Raw genomic sequence first — 25,814 nt, 5'->3', positions numbered from 1 at the left:
TCTGAATACTGTTAGAGAAGTCTTGTAGGTGAAGACATGACAGATTATAGAGGATAAAGTACTGATTGAAGTGGTCCTTTTAACATTTCTACAACTTTATACATTGATGGTCAATTTGATTGATTTATTTGGATGCATCGTAAACTCACCAATGTAATCTTTATTATTATATCATTTTCTTGTTCTCCTAATACAAACTCCTTGTATGAATATTACTTTTCTCAAAATTCTGATAAATCCAATTAGAAAAGTACAATTTACTGCTATGAGATTTTTCAGTATCACAATTCTTTTCTCCTCCAATCATTTCAAGAATAAGCATTCCATAACTGTACACATCTGATTTGTAAAAAAATTCACCATACATTCGACTAAACATTTTTCGTGCAATACAACCCGGAGTCCCTATTGTACTCAACATAGACACAATACTTTCATTCTTTTTGTATATTTTAGCTTATCCAACATTTGTAATTTTTGGACAAAAGTTCTCATCAAGAAGAAATTTTAGGGTTAGATATCAAGATGCAGAATACTCGTATTACATCTTTGATGTAAGTAGTCTAATTTCCGAACAACACTAATTATGATATGATATAGTGTGCCCCAATCTAAATTAGAAATGAGATGGGAAGATCCCTGCTTATGTGTGAATTTATCCAAAGAACCATTAGACATGAATTCATAAATGAGTGTCTGTTTATTCATTTCATAACAAAATCACGAAACTGAAATAATGTTTATCTGAGATGTTCTACTAACAATAACAATCTTGTTTACAAATTCTTCCACATGTCCTTTTGACTACTTAAGAACCTTTATTGCCACTTAACAACCATCATTTAAACTTGCTTTGTATACAATATCATATCCTCTTTGTTCTAATTTTTCAAGAAATGAGTTTGTCATTTGTTTTACTTTTGCGTAATTTTATCACACTGGAATTGCAGTACCACAATTTTTTATTAGCTCTTCAACTTGTTGATCGAAATAATTTCGTGAGAAACAATGATTAACAATAACAAAAAGAAAATTAGTCAAGCAAACTAAGGAATAGCACAAGAAAAAATTAAGTCACCAAACAATAACAAGAAATAAAAATTTGCTCGATAATGTAACAAAAATTAACACCCATCAATATAAAAAACATTAAAAAGATAATAACCACTAAAATAACATTTAGATTAAACGAAAAAAAAAATCTTTAAACAGATATATTCATATCTTAAGAAAAGACTTCTAGACCTGTTAAATTATAAACGCAAACTTTCTAATTAGGAGAACCTAACCATCCAGTTCTTCAGCTGTTAAATCTTTTTTCATATACACAATTATGAAATGCAGTTGAATACTGTAAGAGAGGTCTTGTAGGGAAAGACATGACAGGCTTTAGAGGACAAAGTACTAATTGAAGTGGTCCTTCTAACATTTCTACCACTTTACACATTGATAATCAATTTGATGGATTTATTTGAATGCACCATAAACTTACCAATGTAATCTTTATTATTGTATCATTTTCTTCTTCTCCTAATACCAAACTCCTTTTATGAATATTACTTTCCTCAAAATCCCTATAAATCCAATCAGAAAAGTACAATTCTCTGCGATGAGATTTTTCAGTTACATAATTCTTTTCTTCTCCAATAATTCCAAGTATTAGCATTCTATAATTGTACATGTCCGATTTGTGAGAAACTCCACCATACATTCGACTAAACACTTCTCGTGCAATATAACCTGGAGTCCTTCTTGTACCCAATCTAGATTCAATATTTTCATTTTTTTTTTTGTATATTTTAGCTAATCCAAAATCTCCAATTTTTGGGCAAAAAATCTCATCAAGAAGAATATTTTGGGGTTTGATATTAAGATACAAAGTTCTCATATTACATCTTCGATGTAAGTAGTCTAATCTTCGAGCAACGCTAATTGTGATCTCATATTGATAGTGTGCTCCAATCTATATTAGAAACGAGATGGTAAGATCCCTGCTTATATGTGAATTTATCCAAAGAACTATTAAATATGAATTCATAAATGAGTGCCTATTTATTCATTTCATAACAAAATTTCGAAAGTAAAACAATGCTCACATGAGATGTTCTACTAACAATAACAACCTCATTTACAGATTCTTTCACATTTTCTTTTAACTCCTTAAGTACTTTTACTGTAACTTGAAGACCATCATTTAAACTTACTTTGTGTAGAATACCATATCCTCCTTGTCCTAATTTTTCATGAAATGAGTTTGTCATTTGTTTTACTTCTGTGTAATTTTATCTCACTGGAGTTGCAGTAACTTATTATTAGCTCATCAACTTACCGATCAAAATAATTCTGTGAGAAACCATAATTGATAATAACAAGAAACAATTAGTTAAGCAAACTAAGGAATAGAACAAGAAACAATTAACTCCGCAAGTAATAACAAGAAACAATAATTAGCTCAGTAATATAGCTAAAATTAACATTCATCAATATAAAAAAAAGTAAACAAAATAATAACCACTAAAATAACATTCAAATTAAACGAAAAAATATTTTCTTTAAAGAGATATATTTGAATCCTAAGAAAAGACTTTTAGAGCTGTTCAATTATAAACACATACTTTTAAGGAGAAGACACATGAGAGGCTTTTAAGGATAAGGTATTGATTGAAGTACTCCTAATATTTCTACCACTTTACATATGAATGGTCAATTTGATGGATTTATTTAGATGCACCATAAGTTCACTAATGTAATATTTATTATTGTATCATTTTCTTCTTTTCCTGATACCAAACTCCTTGTATGAATATTACTTTCCTTAAAATTTCTATAAATCCAATCAGTAAAGTACAATTCTCTGCTATGAGACTTTTCAGTATCATAGTTCCTTTTTTTTTTCAATCATTTCAAGAATTAGTATTCCATAACTGTACATGTCCGATTTGTGAAAAATTCCACCATACATTTGACTAAATATTTCTGGTGCAATATAACCTGTAGTCCCTCTTGTCCCCAACAAAGACACAATACTTTTTTTTTTTTTTTGTATATTTTAGCTAATCTAAAATCTACAATTTGTGGACAAAAGTTTTCATCAAGAAAAATATTTTAGGATTTGATATCAAGATGCACAATTCTTGTATTACATTCTCGATATAAGTAATTCTGTTATAACCGAAGAGAGAGAAAAAAAAAAAAAAAAAAGGGATGGAAAGCACGTGGGGGCACATGCCCCCACTTAATTTTTTTTTCCCTTCTCCCCCCCATCTGTCGAAGACTCCCGTCCCCTCCCCCCCCTTTCCTTCTTTCACTTTCTTTTATTTCCTTCCAACAAAACCTAAAACCCTCTTCTCCTCTTCCCTTCTTTCTCATTCATCTCTCCCATCTTCTCATCTCTTCTTTTTGCAATCACACACTATCATTAAATCCACTTCTTTCATCTTAATTCCTTCTCCTTCTCTTCTCTATTTTATTCATTCAAATTTCTTTTATCACAACCCTAAATCATGGAGCTTCAACCTACTTAGTGAAGAAAGTATTCAACTTTTGAGTTTCGGTTATTATTGAAGCTTCAAGGTAACTCTTTGACTCAGTAATTAGCTATATTCCCAATTTTTTGTCATCTCTATATTTATGGGTATGTATAAATCCGAATTAGGGTTATTAGGGTTAGAAAATTTGGGGCTTTTGTCAATGTGAGTAAGATTATGTTAATTGACAATATTAGTAGCTCACAAATATCATTATTGTCATATTTCTAGAGTTGTAGAATTATTGGACATCATTTGGTAGCTCGTTGACGCGCTCAGAGTTGCTTCTGGTTCCTTGAAATCAAGTTGTGAGTGGATATTATATCTATAATTGTTTTTAAATATATTATTATCAATATCTATGTTGAATCATTAATTTTGGAGTTTGAAAATATTTTATTATTGTGATTTCTGAATTTTTGAAAATAAATATTGATTTGTGAAACTTATAATTTTATAAAAATACACACGAGACGATATTTATATATTTTGTAAAGTATAAATGTTTTCTTATTTGACCTTATGTAAATTTTAATTAAATTTTAGTATGCAATCCTATATATATTGATTTGCTATGGAATTTAGTAGTATGTTATAAGCACTAGAGATTTTTTTATAAGTGATTTGGTTTGGATTGGTTTGGGAGACTCTGACTAGAAAACCGTAGTTAACGGCGGTTATGACGTTAACCTAGATGCATCTGGCTCAGACCTCAGCTAGCAGGGGCGTTGCTAGCCTAACGTGTAGGCCACACGTTGGATCTGTTATACCGTACGGGCACACTAGAGGAAAGGGCTACCCTTAGAGGTGGAGCCGCCCTAGGTGTGTAATATTTGATTTGATTTGACTTCTGGAATGAGAACTCCCATTTCAGTTCATCCGCTTAACTATTTATCTAATGTTTGTATAATTAATTAATATGAATTTCTCATCTCTGAAAAGAAATATAATTTTCAAGGTAAACTCTGTATTGTCTCGTGTGGGTTATAGATGTAATGTTTGCTCACTGAGTTGCAAAACTCACCCTATTATATTCCCATGTTTTTCAGATACAGGAGTCATTCCAGGTTCCATTCCACCTGCCCCTCAGTAGATCTTTGTCATTTTGGTGAGCCCTTCTTCTTTCCAAGGGCTAAGTAATTATGTAATGGAACCTTTGCTCAAAAATCTAGATTATGTCAATGCTCCATATGTCACAGGCAGGATCCTCGTGTGGGTTATGTTATTTTGAATATTGAACTGTTTAGATAGTGATTATGATTTGGTTATGTAAGACTTATGGTTTTAACTATATACTCTAGTTATCAACTTGATATATATATATGATGTGTATTTTGGATATAATTGGTTGTGGATATAATTGGGAGTATGTTGTTGTTGTTGTCTTGGAAATGGAGGTTTATTATTAATACAGGGAGTTAATATTTATGTTGGTAAGGTCCTAGAAACAGAGGAGATTCTGTCAGTTTTTCTGAAAATTTGGTCGTTTGGCTTGCTGAGGGACTTGTCTCTTGAGCGTCAGTCATGGCTTGGTTCGGGTCATGACAAAGTGGTATCAGAGCCTTAGGTTTTCCTGTGTAATATGGAGCAAGTGTCCTTTAGTAAGATCACAATTGTGCAAATGGAAGCCGGCCCATTTTCACAAGGTGTGATGTTACTAGAGGCCTATAGGAAGTCGTCCTCAATCTTTTGGTCTCATAATTCTTTCTATCTGTTCTATTAACTTTGAAATCCATATACATATGTCGTTGGTTATCCAATCGCTTTATTTACTCAATAGGTGGAAGATGCCACCTAAGAAAAGACGTGGTGGAGCTGTTAATGCTCCTGATACTGCTGAATCCAATAGGGCAGTTTCTCCGCCACTTGGAGCACTTCGACAAAGGCCAAGGAGCCAAAGGATAGCTGATAGGCGCGAAGGAGAGATACCCCGCGAGAGAGTTCAAGAGAACCCCGCAGTAAGAGAGGCTCAACCGGACTTAGCAGCTGAATTGAGGGGAATGAATCAAACTCTTAATGCGGTGTTACAGGTTCTAACAAATCAAAATAGGGGTGAAGCGAGACTTCCTAATGCGCCAAATCCTCAGCCTCATAGGGTTCATCAATTGTTTGGGGATCAAGAGCCGCCAATTGAAAAGTATTTGAAGTTGAATTCGTCCACTTTCAATGGAGATTCATTGGATGAAGATCCACAACAATATCTAGAGGATGCAAAGAAAGCTATTCGAGCTCTCAAGTGCACCAAAGAATGGGCTGTTGAGTTAGTATCCTACAATTTGCGTGGTTCAGCAAGATATTGGTATGAGTCTCTTCTTGAGAGCAAAGAAGCAGCTGGACTTCCTCCTCCTTCTTGGGAAGAGTTTACTGAAGAGTTTCTTGCTCGATTTTATCCAGCTAATAAGCAAGCAGAAGATGCAATTGCCTTTGAAAGATTAAGGCAAGAGAATATGACAGTGACTGAGTATGCTAAGGAGTTTACTAGACTTTCTAAGAGTGCTCCATACTTGGTGAATTCAGAAGAGATGAAAGTTCGTCGTTTCGTTCGTGGATTGGCAGAACCTATGTTCACTACTCTTATGCCTGAAGTCGGACGCATGTCTTTTAAGGATGTGCTAAACTCTGCCTATGGAATTGAAGCTGGGATAGCGGAGAGAAATGCTTTTAAGGATGTTGGTAAGAAGCCCAAGATGAAGGGACAATTTTCTGGTGGATCTAGTTTAGGAGGATTTCAGTCTCATCATGGTCAAACTAATCAGCAAGGTTATTCGGGGTATCGAGCTCGTCCTCAAGCATCTTTTGGTGGGGTTGCTTCTTCTGGATCTGCTCCCATGAGTGTTTCGAATCCCAGACCTTTTGTTAAGAGCACCTCTCAATCTAGTGCACAGGGTACAAATTTATTCGGGGTATCGAGCTCGTCCTCAAGCATCTTTTGGTGGGGTTGCTTCTTCTGGATCTGCTCCCATGAGTGTTTCGAATCCCAGACCTTTTGTTAAGAGCACCTCTCAATCTAGTGCACAGGGTACAAATCAGACAAGGCCAGCTCAGCCCTATTGTCTTCAGTGTGGGAGTTACCATTCCGGTATATGTTTCAAGGCTACTGGTGCATGTTTTGGTTGTGGTCAATCTGGTCATCTTAGGAGGGATTGTCCAAATCCTAGAGGAGGCTTTGCTCCAGGTATTGCACGTCCTACAACACCAATGCCATCATCTTCAACTATGTCTATTGGAAATTCTTCTGGTCCTAGTGGCAGAGGAGCAGGTGGCAGGGGTCAGACTTATAACAGAGGAGGGAGCCAAAGAGGAAGAGGTCAGACACGTGTGTATGCTTTAACACGTCAAGATGCTCAAGCTTCTAATGCTGTGGTGGCAGGTACTTTACAAGTTTGTTCTTTAGATGCTCGAGTGTTATTTGATACCGGTTCTCATTATTCATATGTATCTCCACATCTTTCATCTCGTTTCGATAAACAACCTGAACTGTTATCCCACCCATTTCATGTTGGCACTCCACTTGGAGTATCCACGATGGTTCGAGTCGTATTTCGGTCTTGTGTTGTTAGAATTAATACCGTTGAAACCTTAGCTGATTTGATCCTTTTAGAACCAATGGAAGATATTGATGTCATCTTAGGCATGGATTGGTTAGCAGCTTGTCATGCTGATGTGGGCTGTTACTCCAAAACTGTGAAGTTTGACATACCGGGTATCTCACCTTTTGTTTTTAAGGGTGATGACTGTCCCACTTTAGCTAGCATCATCTCATCTATGAGTGCTATGCAATTGATGGATAAGGGAAACCAAGGATTTCTGGCAGTTGTTAGAGATGTTGATGCCGAAGTGCCTAGTCTTGATCAGGTTCCGATTGTTAGAGAATTCCCTGACGTGTTCCCTGATGAGCTACCGGGAATGCCGCCTGACCGTGAAGTTGAGTTTTCCATAGAATTGGCTCCGGGAGTCCAACCTGTGTCCATTCCTCCCTATCGTATGGCTCCAACTGAGTTACGAGAATTAAAAGTTCAATTGGAAGACATGCTAGAGAAAGGATTCATTCGTCCTAGCACTTCTCCATGGGGAGCTCCTGTTTTATTCGTAAAGAAGAAGGATGGAACGATGCGACTATGTGTGGATTATCGTCAGCTCAATAAGATAACTGTTCGCAACAAGTATCCATTGCCAAGGATTGATGATTTGTTCGATCAACTTCAAGGAGCTACCTGTTTCTCAAAAATCGACTTGCGTTCAGGGTACCATCAATTGAAGATAAAAGAGGAAGACATTCCGAAAACTGCTTTTCGTACTCGCTATGGCCACTATGAGTTCTTAGTAATGTCCTTTGGTCTGACAAATGCGCCTGCAGCTTTCATGGATCTGATGAACCGAGTTTTCAAACCTTTCTTAGATCGTTTTGTTATCGTCTTCATTGATGACATCTTGGTGTATTCGAAAAGTGCTGCGGAGCATGAGTATCATTTGAGGATTGTGTTACAAACCTTAAGGGATCACAAGCTGTATGCTAAGTTTTCTAAATGTGAGTTTTGGCTTGATCAAGTGACATTCTTGGGGCATGTGGTATCAAAAGATGGAATCATGGTGGATCCAAAGAAGGTTGAAGCCGTTCAGAAGTGGCCAAGGCCTACTACAGTGACAGAAATTCGTAGCTTTCTAGGGTTGGCCGGTTACTATCGGCGATTCATCAAGGACTTCTCGAGAATTTCGGCACCATTAACCAAGTTAACTCAGAAGAATGTGAAGTTTCAATGGTCAGAAGCTTGTGAGGAAAGTTTTCAGACACTTAAGGCTTGTCTAACCTCAGCACCAGTTCTTGTTTTACCTTCTGGGTCTGGGGGATTCTCAGTCTTTTGCGATGCATCTCGGATAGGACTCGGCTGTGTATTAATGCAGCATGGCCGCGTTATCGCCTATGCCTCGCGACAACTCAAGAAGCATGAGCAGAATTATCCAACTCATGACCTGGAAATGGCAGCGGTTGTCTTTGCTTTAAAGATTTGGAGACACTACCTTTATGGTGAGACCTGTGAGATCTATACGGATCACAAGAGTTTGAAGTATATATTTCAACAGAAGGATTTAAATTTGAGGCAACGGAGATGGATGGAGTTGCTAAAAGATTACGATTGTACCATTTTGTATCATCCTGGAAAGGCAAATGTTGTAGCAGATGCCCTCAGTAGAAAATCTATGGGTAGCTTGGCCCATATCACTCTTGGAAGGAGACCAATTGTTGAAGAAGTCCATCAATTGGAGGCCGGTGGAATTCAATTTGACCTTGGAGAATCAGGAGTTTTCTTAGCACATGTTCGAGCTCAATCTTCCCTAATAGAACAGATCAAGGTTGCACAAGGTGATGATCCGAAACTAAGAAAGCTTATGAAAGATGTTCGCAATGGGAGGAACTCAGACTTTTCTCTTGATCAAGATGTTTTGCGTTGTGGTCAACGCTTATGTGTGCCAGATAACCCCGACTTGAAGAAAGCTATTTTGGAGGAGGCTCACAATTCTAAGTATACCGTTCATCCAGGCTCCAATAAGATGTATCAAGATTTGAAACAATTGTTTTGGTGGGAAGGCATGAAGAAAGACATAGGAGTTTTTGTTTCTCATTGCTTAACTTGCCAACAAGTTAAAGCTGAACATCAAAGACCTGCTGGGTTATTACAACAGATTGAGATACCTGAATGGAAGTGGGAAAGGATTACAATGGATTTTGTAACAGGTTTACCTCGTAGTTTTAAAGGTTTTGATTCAATTTGGGTAATTGTGGATAGAATGACGAAGTCAGCTCACTTTCTTCCGGTGAAAACAACTTTCAGTGCAGCTCGGTATGCTCAACTTTATGTTGATGAGATAGTTAAGCTACATGGAATTCCAGTGTCCATTATTTCAGATCGAGGGCCCCAGTTCACCTCTCATTTTTGGAAATCTTTTCAAAAAGCGTTAGGAACTCGTCTAGATCTTAGCACAGCTTTTCACCCTCAAACCGATGGGCAATCAGAGAGGACGATCCAGATATTGGAAGACATGTTAAGGTGTTGTGTTCTAGATTTTGGTGGGAATTGGGACAGCTATCTACCTTTGATCGAGTTCTCTTATAATAATAGTTATCAAGCCAGCATTCAAATGGCACCATTTGAGGCTCTTTATGGGAGAAGATGCAGGTCACCTATTGGGTGGTTTGAGGTTGGTGAGGTTAAGCTTTTGGGGCCAAATTGGGTACAAGATGCGGTTGAGAAGGTTCGCATAATAAGAGAACGTTTATTAGCAGCTCAGAGTAGGCAGAAGGCTTATGTTGATAACAGAAGGCGTAACTTAGAGTTTTCAGTGGGTGATCAGGTATTTCTGAGAGTGTCGCCTATGAAGGGAGTGATGAGGTTTGGAAAAAGAGGCAAGCTTAGTCCTCGATACATTGGTCCATTTGAGATACTGGACAGAATAGGTGCAGTTGCTTACCGCTTGGCATTGCCGCCTGAGTTGTCTATGATTCATCCAGTCTTTCATGTATCAATGTTGCGCAAATATCTTCCCGACCCATCTCATGTGCTTGCACCACAAGCCATAGAGCTAAAGGAAGATTTATCATTTGAAGAGGAACCGGTGGCTATAGTTGATCGCCAAGTAAAGAAACTACGTTCTAAAGAGATAGCATCTGTGAAAGTTGTTTGGAAGAATCATTCAATAGAAGAAGCAACTTGGGAAGTGGAGGACGCTATGCGCGACAAATATCCGTATTTGTTTGAGTCTGAAGGTAACTATCACACTTATCACCGTATATGAATTCAAAATTCGGGGACCGAATTTCTTAAGGGGGAGAGAATGTTATAACCGAAGAGAGAGAAAAAAAAAAAAAAAAAGGGATGGAAAGCACGTGGGGGCACATGCCCCCACTTAATTTTTTTTTCCCTTCTCCCCCCCATCTGTCGAAGACTCCCGTCCCCTCCCCCCCCTTTCCTTCTTTCACTTTCTTTTATTTCCTTCCAACAAAACCTAAAACCCTCTTCTCCTCTTCCCTTCTTTCTCATTCATCTCTCCCATCTTCTCATCTCTTCTTTTTGCAATCACACACTATCATTAAATCCACTTCTTTCATCTTAATTCCTTCTCCTTCTCTTCTCTATTTTATTCATTCAAATTTCTTTTATCACAACCCTAAATCATGGAGCTTCAACCTACTTAGTGAAGAAAGTATTCAACTTTTGAGTTTCGGTTATTATTGAAGCTTCAAGGTAACTCTTTGACTCAGTAATTAGCTATATTCCCAATTTTTTGTCATCTCTATATTTATGGGTATGTATAAATCCGAATTAGGGTTATTAGGGTTAGAAAATTTGGGGCTTTTGTCAATGTGAGTAAGATTATGTTAATTGACAATATTAGTAGCTCACAAATATCATTATTGTCATATTTCTAGAGTTGTAGAATTATTGGACATCATTTGGTAGCTCGTTGACGCGCTCAGAGTTGCTTCTGGTTCCTTGAAATCAAGTTGTGAGTGGATATTATATCTATAATTGTTTTTAAATATATTATTATCAATATCTATGTTGAATCATTAATTTTGGAGTTTGAAAATATTTTATTATTGTGATTTCTGAATTTTTGAAAATAAATATTGATTTGTGAAACTTATAATTTTATAAAAATACACACGAGACGATATTTATATATTTTGTAAAGTATAAATGTTTTCTTATTTGACCTTATGTAAATTTTAATTAAATTTTAGTATGCAATCCTATATATATTGATTTGCTATGGAATTTAGTAGTATGTTATAAGCACTAGAGATTTTTTTATAAGTGATTTGGTTTGGATTGGTTTGGGAGACTCTGACTAGAAAACCGTAGTTAACGGCGGTTATGACGTTAACCTAGATGCATCTGGCTCAGACCTCAGCTAGCAGGGGCGTTGCTAGCCTAACGTGTAGGCCACACGTTGGATCTGTTATACCGTACGGGCACACTAGAGGAAAGGGCTACCCTTAGAGGTGGAGCCGCCCTAGGTGTGTAATATTTGATTTGATTTGACTTCTGGAATGAGAACTCCCATTTCAGTTCATCCGCTTAACTATTTATCTAATGTTTGTATAATTAATTAATATGAATTTCTCATCTCTGAAAAGAAATATAATTTTCAAGGTAAACTCTGTATTGTCTCGTGTGGGTTATAGATGTAATGTTTGCTCACTGAGTTGCAAAACTCACCCTATTATATTCCCATGTTTTTCAGATACAGGAGTCATTCCAGGTTCCATTCCACCTGCCCCTCAGTAGATCTTTGTCATTTTGGTGAGCCCTTCTTCTTTCCAAGGGCTAAGTAATTATGTAATGGAACCTTTGCTCAAAAATCTAGATTATGTCAATGCTCCATATGTCACAGGCAGGATCCTCGTGTGGGTTATGTTATTTTGAATATTGAACTGTTTAGATAGTGATTATGATTTGGTTATGTAAGACTTATGGTTTTAACTATATACTCTAGTTATCAACTTGATATATATATATGATGTGTATTTTGGATATAATTGGTTGTGGATATAATTGGGAGTATGTTGTTGTTGTTGTCTTGGAAATGGAGGTTTATTATTAATACAGGGAGTTAATATTTATGTTGGTAAGGTCCTAGAAACAGAGGAGATTCTGTCAGTTTTTCTGAAAATTTGGTCGTTTGGCTTGCTGAGGGACTTGTCTCTTGAGCGTCAGTCATGGCTTGGTTCGGGTCATGACAAATTCAATACTCGAGCAACAGTAATTGTGATATGATATAGTATGCCCAATCTAAATTAGAAATGAGATGAAAAGATACTGCTTATGTGTAAATTTATCCAAAGAACCATTAGACTTGAATTCATAAATGAGTGTCTGTTTATTTATTTGATAACAAAATTTCAAAAGTGAAACAGTGTTCACATGAGATATTTTACTAACAATAACAACCTCGTTTACAAATTCTTCCACATTTTCTTTTGGCTCCTTAAGTATTTTTACTGCCACTTGACGACCATCATGTAAACTTGCTTTGTATCTAATACCATATCCTCCTTCTTCTAATTTTTCATAAAATGAATTTATCATTTATTTTACTTCTGCATAATTATATTTCATTGGAACTGCACTACGATAACTTTTTATTAATTTTAATATTATCATGTATAAGAAAAATTATACACCGCTCATTTTTTTTTAAATAAAAAAGCTCAACACAATTTGATTGAACAAATAAAATACAATAATACAAATAAAATATAAAATACATAGTCAATTTTTATGTCAATCTTTGATATTTTCATCAATAATTATTAGAATTAGTATCACTCCATTTTTCATAATTCTTAAACTCTCTTTTAAAAGACCCTTTAATTTCTTTCAAGCCAAACACTCCAAATGACAGAAAAAAAACGTCATCACCCACATCTTGTATTTTTTCTCTCTCATCGTCACAGAAATTCAACTTTCAAAATGTTCCTTAATGTACCTCAAATGGTCCAGCAACGACATGCATTATGAACCTAGCTAGACATAGCACACCTATCTAGTAAATTCACAAGTCACAAATAGATGATATGCACTTTGAAATTTCAACATCCTTCATGGACAGTACAAAAATATTATCATTCTCATCAATAATATCTAATTGCACAATTTATCTTTCATTTAAATACAGAAATTTTCAACTCGTTTAAATACAGAAATTTACACCTTGCACGATACTACTAGTTTACTTAAACACTGCATTACATTCGATTTTGTTGTTAAACTACCAAAATTGTTCTCAATTTTTGAAAAAATTGATAAAAATATTCTCTATTTTTTATATTAAATATATATTTTCAATAAGTGCTTTAAAAATTAAATTTTGAATTTTTTTTTTATAAATTATGATTAAAAGACTAAGACATTTTTATCCTTAAATTTTATAATTTTATGTCAAATAAATTTTTTTATTTATAGTTTTTTGTCAATAACAAAAAATACTTAAAAATATAGGAATTGAATTTTACTCCAATTTGTTTATGTACTTTTTAAATAATTATTTAAATATTCTTACGAAATTTTTGATCATATACATAAGGGCTTTCCTAATATAAAATTTGAGATTATTTTTTTTCAAAATCTCAAAAAATTAGGGGCGCTTAGTAGTTTTTTTTTTCTTTCCATATGTGTCGCCATGATTTTTGCCGCAAAAAGTGTTCTTCTACTTCTAGAAATGAAATTAAAATTTAATTGGTGCTAAACATTTTTGTCCTAATTTCTCCCGTTATTTATCATACTTATTAGCTTTGCTCTAAAGTAAATTTAGTAATTTGTTGTTTTAAAAGAAGTTAACAAATACTATTAAATATTAATCCTTCGCTAACAAACAATCCTATTTAAATGAAACCGTTAGAATTTTTAGGTAAGGATATATGTATTTGATTAACGGGTAGAATTGATCATAATCATAATTGATTATATTATAGTTGATTTTCAAATAAAGTTATTTATGTTGGTTAAATTTTTTTTAAATTAATTTTAACAAAATTGATAATATAGACATATAGTAGCGATCAAAATTACTCCTAAGGAAATATTAGGTAGTGTTAAGTTGGTGAACAAAATCTAAAAATTAACTTAGCCATACAATATTTCCGATGAATAATTACAAAAATGACTTGCTTAAAATCTTAATTGGTCTAACTTATATTTCTATTTTGTTCTTTTATTATTGTTGTTTTTGTTTCATTATTTTTTAGTATACACAGTAAAAATGAAAGTTTTTATATGTTGATGATATAAATTTTTATTTTTTTAATAATTAAATTAAAATGTATGTCAAACCACGTTTCTTTCATTTTCAACTCATCAGATAATTTAATTTTAATTTTTAAATAATAAAATATTAAAATAATTAAATATTATTTATATACAAATCCTTATAAATTAAAGTATCAAAATTATTGTGTTATTGTGTAATAAATTTTGTAAAATACGAGGAAGATCACCCAGAAAAAATTATCTAAATTAAAAGATAAAATTTATATTGGTCGAGTAGTGTTACTGAGAGTTTGTAACCATGGCATCAATGTTATTAATGAACCCAATAAACTTTTGCAGTGATATGATTTATTTAATTGTAAACTGGTATGATTTATTTAATTGTAAGATTGTTTATTTGTTTAGAAATTAGAATAACTAATAAATAAGTGCTTACTAATAGTAATATTATAAGTGGGTTGTGTTCTCTTTTGCATGGCTAGAGATGTATTAGTTATTTCTGTTTCTACTGTGATATTTAAGTCAATTTTTAGTACGTGAAGTCGTGTTTTTTACCCTTATCACAGTTGTTTGAGTTTCACCACTATAAAGTTTTAATTTGCAATTTTACACTCAAAATTGGTTGAAATCTGATGTTGCTGTTCATTTAGGTATATAATGAATTGATTTATTTATATATATTTTATTATTCGTTTTTGTCTTTTATTTTAAACCATTGACATACTAGGACATATTTTATTGTTATTGAATTGAATATAGTTTTTTTGAAGTTACTAGTGTTAGAAATTCTAAAGTTTAAAGTGGAATACAACCTCATCAACCATCTTAAGTATTTACTAGTGCTTGTATTGGTATATAATAATTTACATTGCTTCTTTTAAATTATTTTAACATATTTTATTAATTTTTTTACTTGCTATTTTTTAATTATTCTCACTTGTTTCAATATGCTGAATTGCTGATTTAGTATGTTATTTCACCAAGTGATTTTTATGAATTTTAATGGGTTGTTTTATAAATTTTATGATATGTTTTTAATTATTTTATGTTGTACTTCAATTTAAAATAATTAAAATTAGATCTTGTGTTATTAGTAATTTTTTTTGTTATTTAAAGAAATTTTTATTAATAATATTTTAAGAGTAAATAAGTTTAAACAGGTGAAAAAAAAAGATTTTTTAAAATTTCTTTATAAAAACAGTCAAATAGGACCTTAAAACAGTTTTTTTTTTAATTATGCGAATACACCCGATACCTGACCCGACTTAAAAAATGCGAATATCATATCCGATCCGATCCGATAAGTATAGTGCAGATCGAATAGAATTTTAGGTTATATCCAATTCGATTCATTTGCAGCCCTAACAATTAGTAGTGTTTTTTTAATATGTATCATCGTGATTTTTGCCGCAAAAAGTGTTATTCTTCCGAAAATGAAATTAGAATTTGATTAGTGCTAAACATTTTTGTCCTAATTTGTAGGTTACTTATCATACTTAGGGTTCGTTTGGGAAGTTTTAAAAATAACTTTTTTGAGCTTTTGACTTATGAAAAGTAGTAGTATTAATGTCAGGTACAATTTTCAAAACTAAATTGTAGCTTTCTAAAAAGTTATTTAGGAGCTTATAGAGAAGTTAAAAAAAATGGCTTCTCTTTATCACATTTTTATAAAATAAGTATTTTTAGAACTAAAAACTCAAATACAAAATAACTTGTTTATAAGCTCATTTTAATATAACTATTTATTGTTTAAACTATTTTTTTCAAAAAGAAGTTAATTAAGTTGTTTACCCAAACTGGACTTTATTACCTCTGCCCTAAAGTAAATTTAATTAGTAATTTGCTGTTTTAAAAGAAGTTAACAAATACTATTAACCCTTCGTTAACAAACAACCCTATTTAAATGAAGCCATTATAATTTTTAGATAAGGATATAGGTATTTATTTGGATTAATGGGTAGAATTGATCATAAACATTTTAATTTTGATGATATAAAATTTTCATTTTCTTTAATAATTAAAATAAAATATATGTGCCAATGAGTAATAGCTCAAATGGCATAGACTCCCCATACTCAATTAAGAGGTTGCGGGTTCGAGTCTCCTATCTTTCCAAATTTGCCAATGAGTAATAGCTCAAATGACATAGTCTCTCCATACTCAATTAAGAGGTTGCGGGTTCGAGTCTCCTATCTTTGGTAAAAAATAAAAAATAAAATAAAATAAAATATATGTGCATAATTTAATTTAGGTTTAATTATTCTGTTGGTCCCTGTAGTTTCACCAAATTTTTAATTAGGTCCCTATACTTTTTTTTCTTTCAATTGGGTCCTTACACTGCTTTAATTTTGTAATTAAGTCCTTTCTAGTATAAAAATTATTAGAGTTAACTGAATATTTTTTCGCAAATTGAAGATATTTATAATTAAAAACTTAATTAAATCTTTGATCGCATGTATTTTGGTAAAAATATTATGTTAATTTTATCATTTTTAACATGAAAAGGACGTGATTACAAAATTAAAAGTAGTATAGGGACCCAATTGAAAGGAAAAAAAGTATAAGGACCTAATTAAAAATTTGGTGAAACTATAGAGACCAACAGAGTAATTAAACCTTTAATTTATGACATAAATAAAATACACATTACAATTTAAAGCTGAATGGTAAAGAGAGCGACTGAGCGAGTGTGGTTGAAGTGCGAGGAGAAATGGTTAAAGCTCATTAAACTGATGAGAGAGGAAGTGACCGGGAATTGAATTGAAAACAGGTTGCTTTCATGCTACCTCCCTTCTTAATCACTCACCCAAAAGTTCCCATCTTTATTGTTTTCGTTAACATTAATTAAAATAAAAACCGCATTCTTTCACTTCACATTTTTCAACAACAACAACAATGTCAGATCCCAATTCCGCTTCCCAGATTTCATTCGCCCAAGCCTTCTTCTGCAGCGCTTTCGCCGCTTGCTTCGCCGAGGTACCACTCCTTCTTCTACTTCTAGTTCTTCAATTTTATTATTTCATTTTTTTTTCTGTTAATTGGTTTCGGTTTCATTTTGTTGAGAGTTTGATTTGGACGGTGTTTAAGTTAATTTAGCTAACATTATCAAACTTTTGAGCTGATTCGTGAATTCTTACGAGCTTAGGTTCTCAAATTGCGTTTATGAGTACGATCTTATAGAGTTGAGTGTTATGATTGAAGTTTACTACATAGGCGCCATGAGTGTAGCTGAACTCTCGAGTTTGATAATCTTGGTTTTAGCATGCGCATTTGGGAAATTGGAGTGCTAAGAAAGTGAAGATAAGCGAGGATTAATATGTGGTGGAACTGAGTGGGTTCATGTTATTTGCGTGTGTCTGTGTGGAAGTTATGTAAAGTGAAGATTTCCTGCTTAAAACTTAAATTTGTTTTTCTTCTCTTGAATGGTAACTTAGCAAAGTGCATTGTATCTTAGATTTTTTCCTTTCTTTTGGCTACTTGTTTAGCGTGGTTCTCTCTCAATTGCTTAAATGGAGTTGCTGAATGGCATCTTGCTTTTCTTCAAGTAAATACTTGGATCTGTTTGGTGAACATTCCCACTTTTAATTTTAAGTGCAAAACTTGTACTTTGTTTCCATTTGTTTGTGTTTTTGTTTTTACTGTTTCCTTTATGCAGTTGTTACATTACCATGGGTGTTATATAACCAGATCTATAATTCACAGAACAGTATAAAGTTAATCACTTAAATGTGTGAATACGAATAAAAATAAATGTGTATTTAGGAAAGAGCATAGGAAACCTAGCAAGTTAATTAATAGGTATTAAAACTAGTTACATTCATCAAGTAAATTAAGTTGCAAATCATATGAATATCTGTTCACTTAGACCATTCATTTTAGAATATGGTAATCATACTTCAAACTTATTTGCTTATGAATGCTGTGCTAATTATGCTATATAAATTGCAGCTAGGCCCTAGGTCCATGCCCTTTTTGTGTAATTCTAATCATTCTTTTGTAATTGGGTTTCATGCAGTTTTGTACTCTTCCTCTGGACACAGCTAAGGTCAGGCTTCAACTCCAAAAGAAGGTTGGGATTGATGAAGAAGTAGGTTTACCTAAGTACAAGGGCCTGCTGGGGACAATGAAGACCATTGCTCGAGAAGAGGGTATATCAGCTTTGTGGAAAGGCATTGTTCCTGGTATGCATCGCCAATGTGTGTATGGAGGCTTAAGAATTGGGTTATATGATCCTGTGAGTATAAATATCTTCCTTTCATTGAATAAGACTATGTCATTGGAGGAACATGGGTTGTACATATGAACTACAAAATGGACAGGTCAAAACGTTTCTTGTTGGTAGTGCATTCGTTGGAGAGGTTCCTTTGTACCATATGATACTTGCTGCTCTGTTGACTGGTGAGTATATCCGAACAGTTTTGTTGCTTCAGATTGCATAGCATTTGTTAATGAATCTCGATTTATTTATTGAAGGCATGATGAAGGTCTTGAATTAAGAACTAAATAATCGAGAGTAAAAAATTAGTTCATCAAGATTTGGAAATCCACAGAAAATTCCTCACAATTTAGAATACCACTTAAAAGATCCTTAAAATAACATGTCCCCTTTGTTGAATGGTGATGGATTATCTGGGAATTTCCAAATTTTGAGAGACGAATTTTAGTCACTGACCATCATGGAGATTTCCTCAATTATTAAAGTAGACAGTATGGAAATGTGAGAGGCAATAATTTTTTTCCCTTAAAAAATTTGTTTTCAACAGAATTGAAAAAGGAAAACAATCAGATTGTTTTCTTTACAAAAGGCTTGAACGCCAATGGTCTATTTTAATTTTAAATTAAATTTTAAGTAAAAGGTTGGTTGCTTGTTCAATCAAAAGTGTGTAGAATGCGTACCTCTACACTATTTGTTTGTGCTGTATTGCATTTTATGTTGTGGACTAATGGTCACTGTTATGAACTTTTGATAGGTGCTCTGGCAATCACGGTTGCTAATCCAACTGATCTGGTCAAAGTTAGACTTCAAGCTGAAGGCCAGTTGCCACCAGGGGTACCTAAGCGTTATTCTGGTGCCATGGATGCTTATTCTACTATAGTGAGACAAGTCAGTTTTTCTTTTGATGAGCCTTTTTCACTTTGTTCCATGTTTTATGTTGAAAATTTGTTATTTGAGTCTGATTCTGTATATTCGATTTTCTTTTTTTTTTTTGGTTAAATTAGGAAGGATTAGGGGCCTTGTGGACTGGGCTTGGGCCAAACATAGCACGGAATGCAATTATAAATGCTGCTGAACTAGCTAGCTATGATCAAGTGAAAATGGTAATCACATTATAGGGTATTTTAAATTGGAATTCTTCTATAATTTAAAGTTGTCACCATATATAAAATTTAATCGCAATGCTGCCCTGATCTTTTATACTTATGCAGACGATTTTGAAAATTCCAGGGTTCACAGACAGTGCATTTACTCACCTTTTAGCTGGCTTAGGTGCAGGTCTTTTTGCTGTCTTTATTGGTTCTCCAGTTGATGTGGTATGTGACTTGCCCCTCTCTTCCTCTCCCTTCTTTTTAATGACTGCTTCATTTAAGATGAACTTAGCAATGAAAAACCTGATTATAACAAAAAGTTTAAAGTGGTACCATTTAGATCTATTGGTATAACATGTTGGTGCTGGATCTTACGAAGCCAAAAGCTAATGTTTTTGTGCTGGATGTAGGCAAAAAGATGCATCCAAACAATTCTTTTTTTGAAAACAAAGAAAAACTATTCCATTCTTATGTTCCCTGTGAAGTTATTAGGATTTTGGTAGTTCAAAATTTTCATACTGTTTCAAGTAAATGGCAAAGGGAAATGTTCATTTGAACAATTTTGGGGAAGCTATTTGTTTTGCCAAGCAACGCTATCTTGTCATTCTTGTGTTTTTTTAAAGCAACTGATGATTTATAGATGTTGCACATTTTCCTAGGTGAAATCTAGAATGATGGGCGATTCAACCTACAAAAGTACGTTTGACTGCTTTCTCAAGACTTCATTTAACGAGGTTCGTAAAATTCTTCCATTGTTGATTTTATCATTGTTCGAATGTTACTTTAAGATATTGATACCCTGGGTATGGAAGTTGAAAATTTTATTGCCACTTTGTCATAATCAGCTCCTTTTAGTTTGTATGGGTTTTTTTTCCTTCTCATTTTGTCTGTTCTGAAATCTGAATATTTTATGATTGTGCCTGTTAAAGATTCAATCATATGAGATGACATGGGGGCAGGATACAAACTTTCTAATGCAAATTAAAGCCGCTATTAGGTAGTAACAAATTGTTGATCAATGAAAAATAATTCTTCATGTGCTTGCTGCGAACTTTGTTGCTCTGAACTCAGACAAAGTAAAAACATTTCAGAGGCATGCTTTAATCAAAATGTTGCATGAGGCTTGCACAGAGTTTATCATTTTCTCTCAACTTGAACTCACGTCAAAAATTTATTGCAGGGATTTTTGGCCTTCTACAATGGTTTCCTTCCTAATTTTGGTCGAGTAGGAGCCTGGAATGTGATTATGTTTCTTACCCTTGAACAAGTAAGATATACATATTAATATGGCAATGCTGAGAGTATATCTTGAATTGTTAATATATAAAATCGGCCCACTTAGTAATGTAAATGTCCAGCTTAACAGGATACAAAATGTTCATCTTGAAAAGTTTAAGTGTAATACAAATATTTTTCTGCAAATTTGTTACTTCTGCTTCAGCTTCTAGTGTTACATACATGGCCTGAAATTATAAAATAGTGCTTTTGGTATCACTAAGTGTTTTGTCACTTTGTGTGTCCGCATCACATATCATGAAATAGTATTCAACATATGATGACTTTGCATATCAATATGGAATGTACTTTTAATTTGATGATACACCTGACAGGCCAAGAGATTTTTCAGCGGATAAGTGTAGTTACTGTTGATCATATGAGATTCATGAAGCAGTTTGTGTTCTTTCTTGGATGACTGCTGCCAAATTGTCAACAAATTTGTTCCAACTGAAAGATGGCTTTAACAAATCATCTGCGACGTGGATTGATTCATGCATCAGATATTCTTTGTCAGTGAAGAAACCGTGAAATTCTACATTTCTCTATTTTTGTTTCCTACTTGTGCCTTGTAGATGCAATGGATCGATTATTCTTAAATCTTAACCAATGAATTGGCCCTCTTTGGGGATCTACACTGTACTGTACCCATATATGAATTTGATATAGTGAACGATACTTACTTTTCTATTCATGTTTTTTTTGGACAAGACTTTTCTATTCAATAACAGGACAATTTTTTTGAGGCCAAGCTAAGATTGGATGGACGAGTGGGTTAAAGGTTGTATTAACACTTTAACTTATTTTGCTATTTTAATATTTTTATAGGGACACTTGCCGACAACAATGACATTCATTGTTGTACCGAAATTTCTACTTAGGCCATTGCTGATAAAGATGGTTATTGGGGACTTTTCTAAAGTCTGGAATCTTTGTAGTGTTCATATATTAATGATTAAAGTTACAAATGAAAAACCATTGCTAAAAGGTTTCAAACGAAAAATCAAACTTGTTAATAGTGGTTCTAACTTTTTTGTACTTGGATCTATACCACTTTCAAGCTCAGATTCAAAATAAGCTATTATGAAGGTGCATACGGAAGCCGAAGTTACCTTGAAATCAATAACCTAAAATGGAGTTTCATGTTATATCAATAGCTTGGTAATCTTGCTAGGCAAAATATTTGAATCACTCTCATCAACCCCACTTCAAATACATTTCCAAAAAGAATTACGTTCTGGATATCAAATAAACTCTAGCCTTTATAACAGACCCATTACCAAGCTTGAATCCAGGGTTAACAGGGAACCCTACGATTTGGCCAGCAGGCACCTTCCCACCTGAAAACCTCACTACACTGTCCATGTACTTCTGATGGAACTCTGCTCCACGACTTGCCTCGAATTGACTAGGTGCAGGGTTGAGTGAGAATGCTAGCAAGTGAAGCAACCACACAGCCTTTGCAACTCCTAAAAACACATTATAGAACTCACTCCTAGGATGGTTTCCTGCTTGGACTTGATTGTGCTGCTCCAAGTTACCAAACAAGGACTCCTCCATCTTGGGATGGACAATGGCAAGATACTTCTTGCAGCAGAACTTTCCGAAGTGACATGTCGGTAAGATGCCAAGGAGCTCAGCAGGATCCATTGACTTCATGTCCCGATATTGAGTGAAGCAATCACGGCGAAACTGGTCAGGGTTGAGCAGGGAAGAGAGGCTGCCGTCCATGTAGAAGGTCTCATGGTCGAATCCTTGGAAGATTTTCCTGGAGATGTAGGATTCAAGGGCATACTTGGCATGGTGAGCCGAGACGATGGAGGTGGTTGAGGTATGGTAGTTGTTAGTGGAGGCAGTGGCTGCTTCAATGGAGCGAACTGCAGCTGTGATGTCCCAATGTGCATTGTGCATGAGAGAAAGCAGCATGGACGTGAAGGACTTCGATGCATCTCTTACTTGAGCCATTGTTGCTTCAAAGAGTTCCGGTGTAGGAGCTGCTGCAATTGCTGCAATGTAGAATTGCACCAAAAAGACTTGTATTTCAGTTTTGATTTATCAAGCGGCAAATTCAACTGGAGGTAGAACAAGAGACCATCATGATTTAGGTGCATTGGTAGTCTGATAATGTGGATGTGAGACACATGGGTGTGTTTGCGACATTTGATTTTGGAGGGAAAATGAGGGAAGGAAATTGCTGGAAGTGTCAAGTCCCTTTTATTACTCACTTCCTTCATCTCCAATGGCAAACACACTCATGGTTGCACAGCCTTCACAATAACAAGATCCGTTATCTATTCACGTTTGCCCCAAAAGCTAAAGCCAAACCAAAATGCACGTGCAAGAATAAATTTGAACAAAAGACACTTATTTCCCTGCATGTTTTGTTTACACTTTACACATTACGATCATGATTTCACCCAACAGGAATATGTCTTTCTCTAATTCGAGATTCAAAATCATGCATAATGTAGCTAAACTAAATATATTAATTTTTAATATAGATAAATCTTAAACTTATAGTTTAGAAACCATGGACCGGTGCAATGCAAAAGCAACGAGAAATTATTTGTCCTCATTTTGTCTCATACATCGAGTAGATTCCATCGTGACCCCATACCATGATCGATGATCCACAATCAATGGTGCAAATGTTTGTTGACTTCATGCAGGAGATAAAAATGAGCACAAACAGTAAATCAAAAACAATTTGCCATATTCTAAAACCTTAGCTTAAACTATGAAATTCATTTATCAACTTAATACATTAAACATATTGAATTAAATTGAAACTCAAGCCAATATAAGATTCAAAACTTTTCTCCGAATATTCTAGCAATCCAAACACAAGATCAATGAATATTCATGAATCATGATTATTAGTTTACCTTGAATTCCTAATTTTCTCTTAGATTGAGATCTCCCAGGCTTCTTTTCACCACTGCCATTACTAGAGATAGCAACAGCACTCTCAAGCTTCTCTCTGAGGTTCTTAACTTCCACCTCCTTCGCTTTCACCTCCTTCTTCAGCTCCTCCACGACCGCCTCGTACGGCGCCACCACCTCCCTCACCGACACACCACCACCGCCTCTGTTTCCTCTCCTCTTCCTCCTCTGTTTTCCGCCGCCGTCGGAGCTCCGGCGGAACCGCTCCCTCAACACTGTGAGCTTCCTGAGCTCCGCCACCACTGCCACATCAGCAACCCTCATCCTCTCCGGGTCCCACGGGGAATGTGCCTCCTGGAGGCTAACGTAAGCTCTCTTCATTGACGACACCGTTTCGAAAACCTCTTCCATTATCGATTCCATTTGCTTCACCTTCAGAACCCTCGCTCCTACCATTTTCTCTTCTTCAAAGAACTCCTCGTCATTCTCCTCATCCTCGAACACTTCCTCGTCTTCGTCGCTGCTTTCCTCTTCTCCTTCTTCTTCGTACCTGTTTTCCTCGGTCTCGCTCGGTGACGAGTTGTCTTCCTTGTCCCCGCCGGCGGCGTCGTACCTCCCGGCGGCGAGGGGGTGAAGGAGGCAGTTCGCAGTGACTCGCTGGATCAGATCGGAGAAGTTGGAGACCTTTCTCGTCATTGGAGAGTTGAGAAAGAATGTTGGTGCGTGTGACTCGGAATACTGACTCAGTGAGTGAGCGAGTGGAGAAGAATGTAGGAGTTCAGTTCATTGATAGTGTGAGTTGTGAGCATGTGTCATGTGTGTGAGTATTTGAGGGAAGAAGGTGTCAGAGAAGGCACGAGGAGGGTGCGCAGGATAAGGAAGACGAGTAAGATAGAGAGCCTCGTAATTTAAGGAGAGAGAGAAATTGCGAATTGCTAGTCGCTACTACTTGGTTTGGTAATTGATGATTGGGGATGGTAGCAATAAAATAATGTAAGAAACAGCTAAACCAATTGCGGTTAGTTGACGTTAGTGAATAGTTAAATGAGAGAGAGACGTGGTGGCGCCGTGGCGGAGCTGTGGGTGGGTGGCGAGTGACACTGGTGACTGGTGAGTGTGTGGATGGAATGATTGGTTAGTTCAGAGAATCTGTGGTGACACGTAGGAAGCTGTCAGCTCTATGGAGACCAGAGTTCTCTCATAATCTCATCAGACTATCAGAGAGTTCTCCGAATTAGAAATAGCTAATTAAACAACAAAAAATAGTAACTTACAATTGATAATTGCCATGAAAATGTGGGAATTGAGAATTCAAAAATGCCAGGAGTATAAGTATTTATCTTTAACCAAGTTTTTAATCAATTTTTGCACTTCTTTTCTTTTTTTGTACAATAAACATTTCTTTATTGTTATTTTTACCGTCACAGTTTTTTTTTTTATTACTAATCTACTGTTGACTTTTTTTTTTCTCTTCTTCTTTTTCTTTCTTTTTAGTGTTATTGTCGTCGGTATTGTTGTCATGTGTCACGGTTTTAGACACATTCTAACGCTATCGTGGTAGCACTTAAACTTACTCAACCTCTCGAGTTAAGACCAAGTCAACCTAACCCTCAATACTTAGCAAGAAAGTTAAGAACACAAGAGAACACAAGAGGAAGGAAATTTTGTTGGAAAGAATACTTTATTACTCAAGTGTTGGTTACAAATGACTCATACACTAACTCTCACTCCCTATTTATAGCCATCCACCTCCTCAATGGATGGTTAGGATTAAATCTAATCAACGGTCTAGATTAATCATCTAGAATCTTCATTATAAATATCTATCATACCACAATTTTCTAAACACTTCTAGATTATTCCATACTAGTATTCATACTTCTATTTACATCCACACTCTTTTAGAATATTCCATGACCTTCCAGAATCTTCTAGAACTTTCTAGAGCATTTCGAGATCTTCTATGACATTCTAGAACGTTCTGAAACCATCTAGAACATTCTCAAACACTTTAGAAAACTATACAAACGTCGTTAAATCTAACTTTCTAAAA

The 25,814-nt window shown here is 34.8% G+C and overlaps 2 protein-coding genes and 1 pseudogene across 2 annotated transcripts; 2 read left to right on the top strand and 1 right to left on the bottom strand.

The window, feature by feature from the left end:
* The first annotated feature begins 5,314 nt into the window (after window positions 1-5,314).
* On the top strand, window positions 5,315-6,359 carry LOC148575614 (uncharacterized; annotated as a pseudogene).
* Window positions 6,360-16,979: 10,620 nt separating this feature from the next.
* LOC107610436 (mitochondrial uncoupling protein 2) lies at window positions 16,980-21,629 on the top strand. Its single transcript, XM_016312515.3, has 9 exons — window positions 16,980-17,272; window positions 18,312-18,530; window positions 18,616-18,694; window positions 19,267-19,400; window positions 19,517-19,615; window positions 19,724-19,828; window positions 20,263-20,337; window positions 20,784-20,870; window positions 21,214-21,629. The coding sequence occupies exons 1-9, from the start codon at window positions 17,192-17,194 to the stop codon at window positions 21,235-21,237; spliced, it is 903 nt and encodes a 300-aa protein (XP_016168001.1). The 5' UTR covers window positions 16,980-17,191; the 3' UTR covers window positions 21,238-21,629.
* Window positions 21,630-21,887: 258 nt separating this feature from the next.
* On the bottom strand, window positions 21,888-24,941 carry GIL1 (glucose-6-phosphate isomerase, putative (DUF641)). Its single transcript, XM_016312433.3, has 2 exons — window positions 23,764-24,941; window positions 21,888-22,884 (listed from the first exon to the last, which is right to left on the bottom strand). Exons 1-2 carry the CDS (start codon window positions 24,455-24,457, stop codon window positions 22,109-22,111), a joined length of 1,470 nt encoding a protein of 489 aa, XP_016167919.1. The 5' UTR covers window positions 24,458-24,941; the 3' UTR covers window positions 21,888-22,108.
* Between the last annotated feature and the right edge of the window lie 873 nt (window positions 24,942-25,814).

This window comes from Arachis ipaensis, chromosome B1, assembly GCF_059453495.1.
Source record: "Arachis ipaensis isolate K30076 ecotype BB chromosome B1, ASM5945349v1, whole genome shotgun sequence".
NCBI lineage: Eukaryota > Viridiplantae > Streptophyta > Magnoliopsida > Fabales > Fabaceae > Arachis > Arachis ipaensis.
The sequence above is the reverse complement of the archived record's forward strand: the minus strand, read 5'-3'. Positions and strand labels throughout refer to the sequence as shown.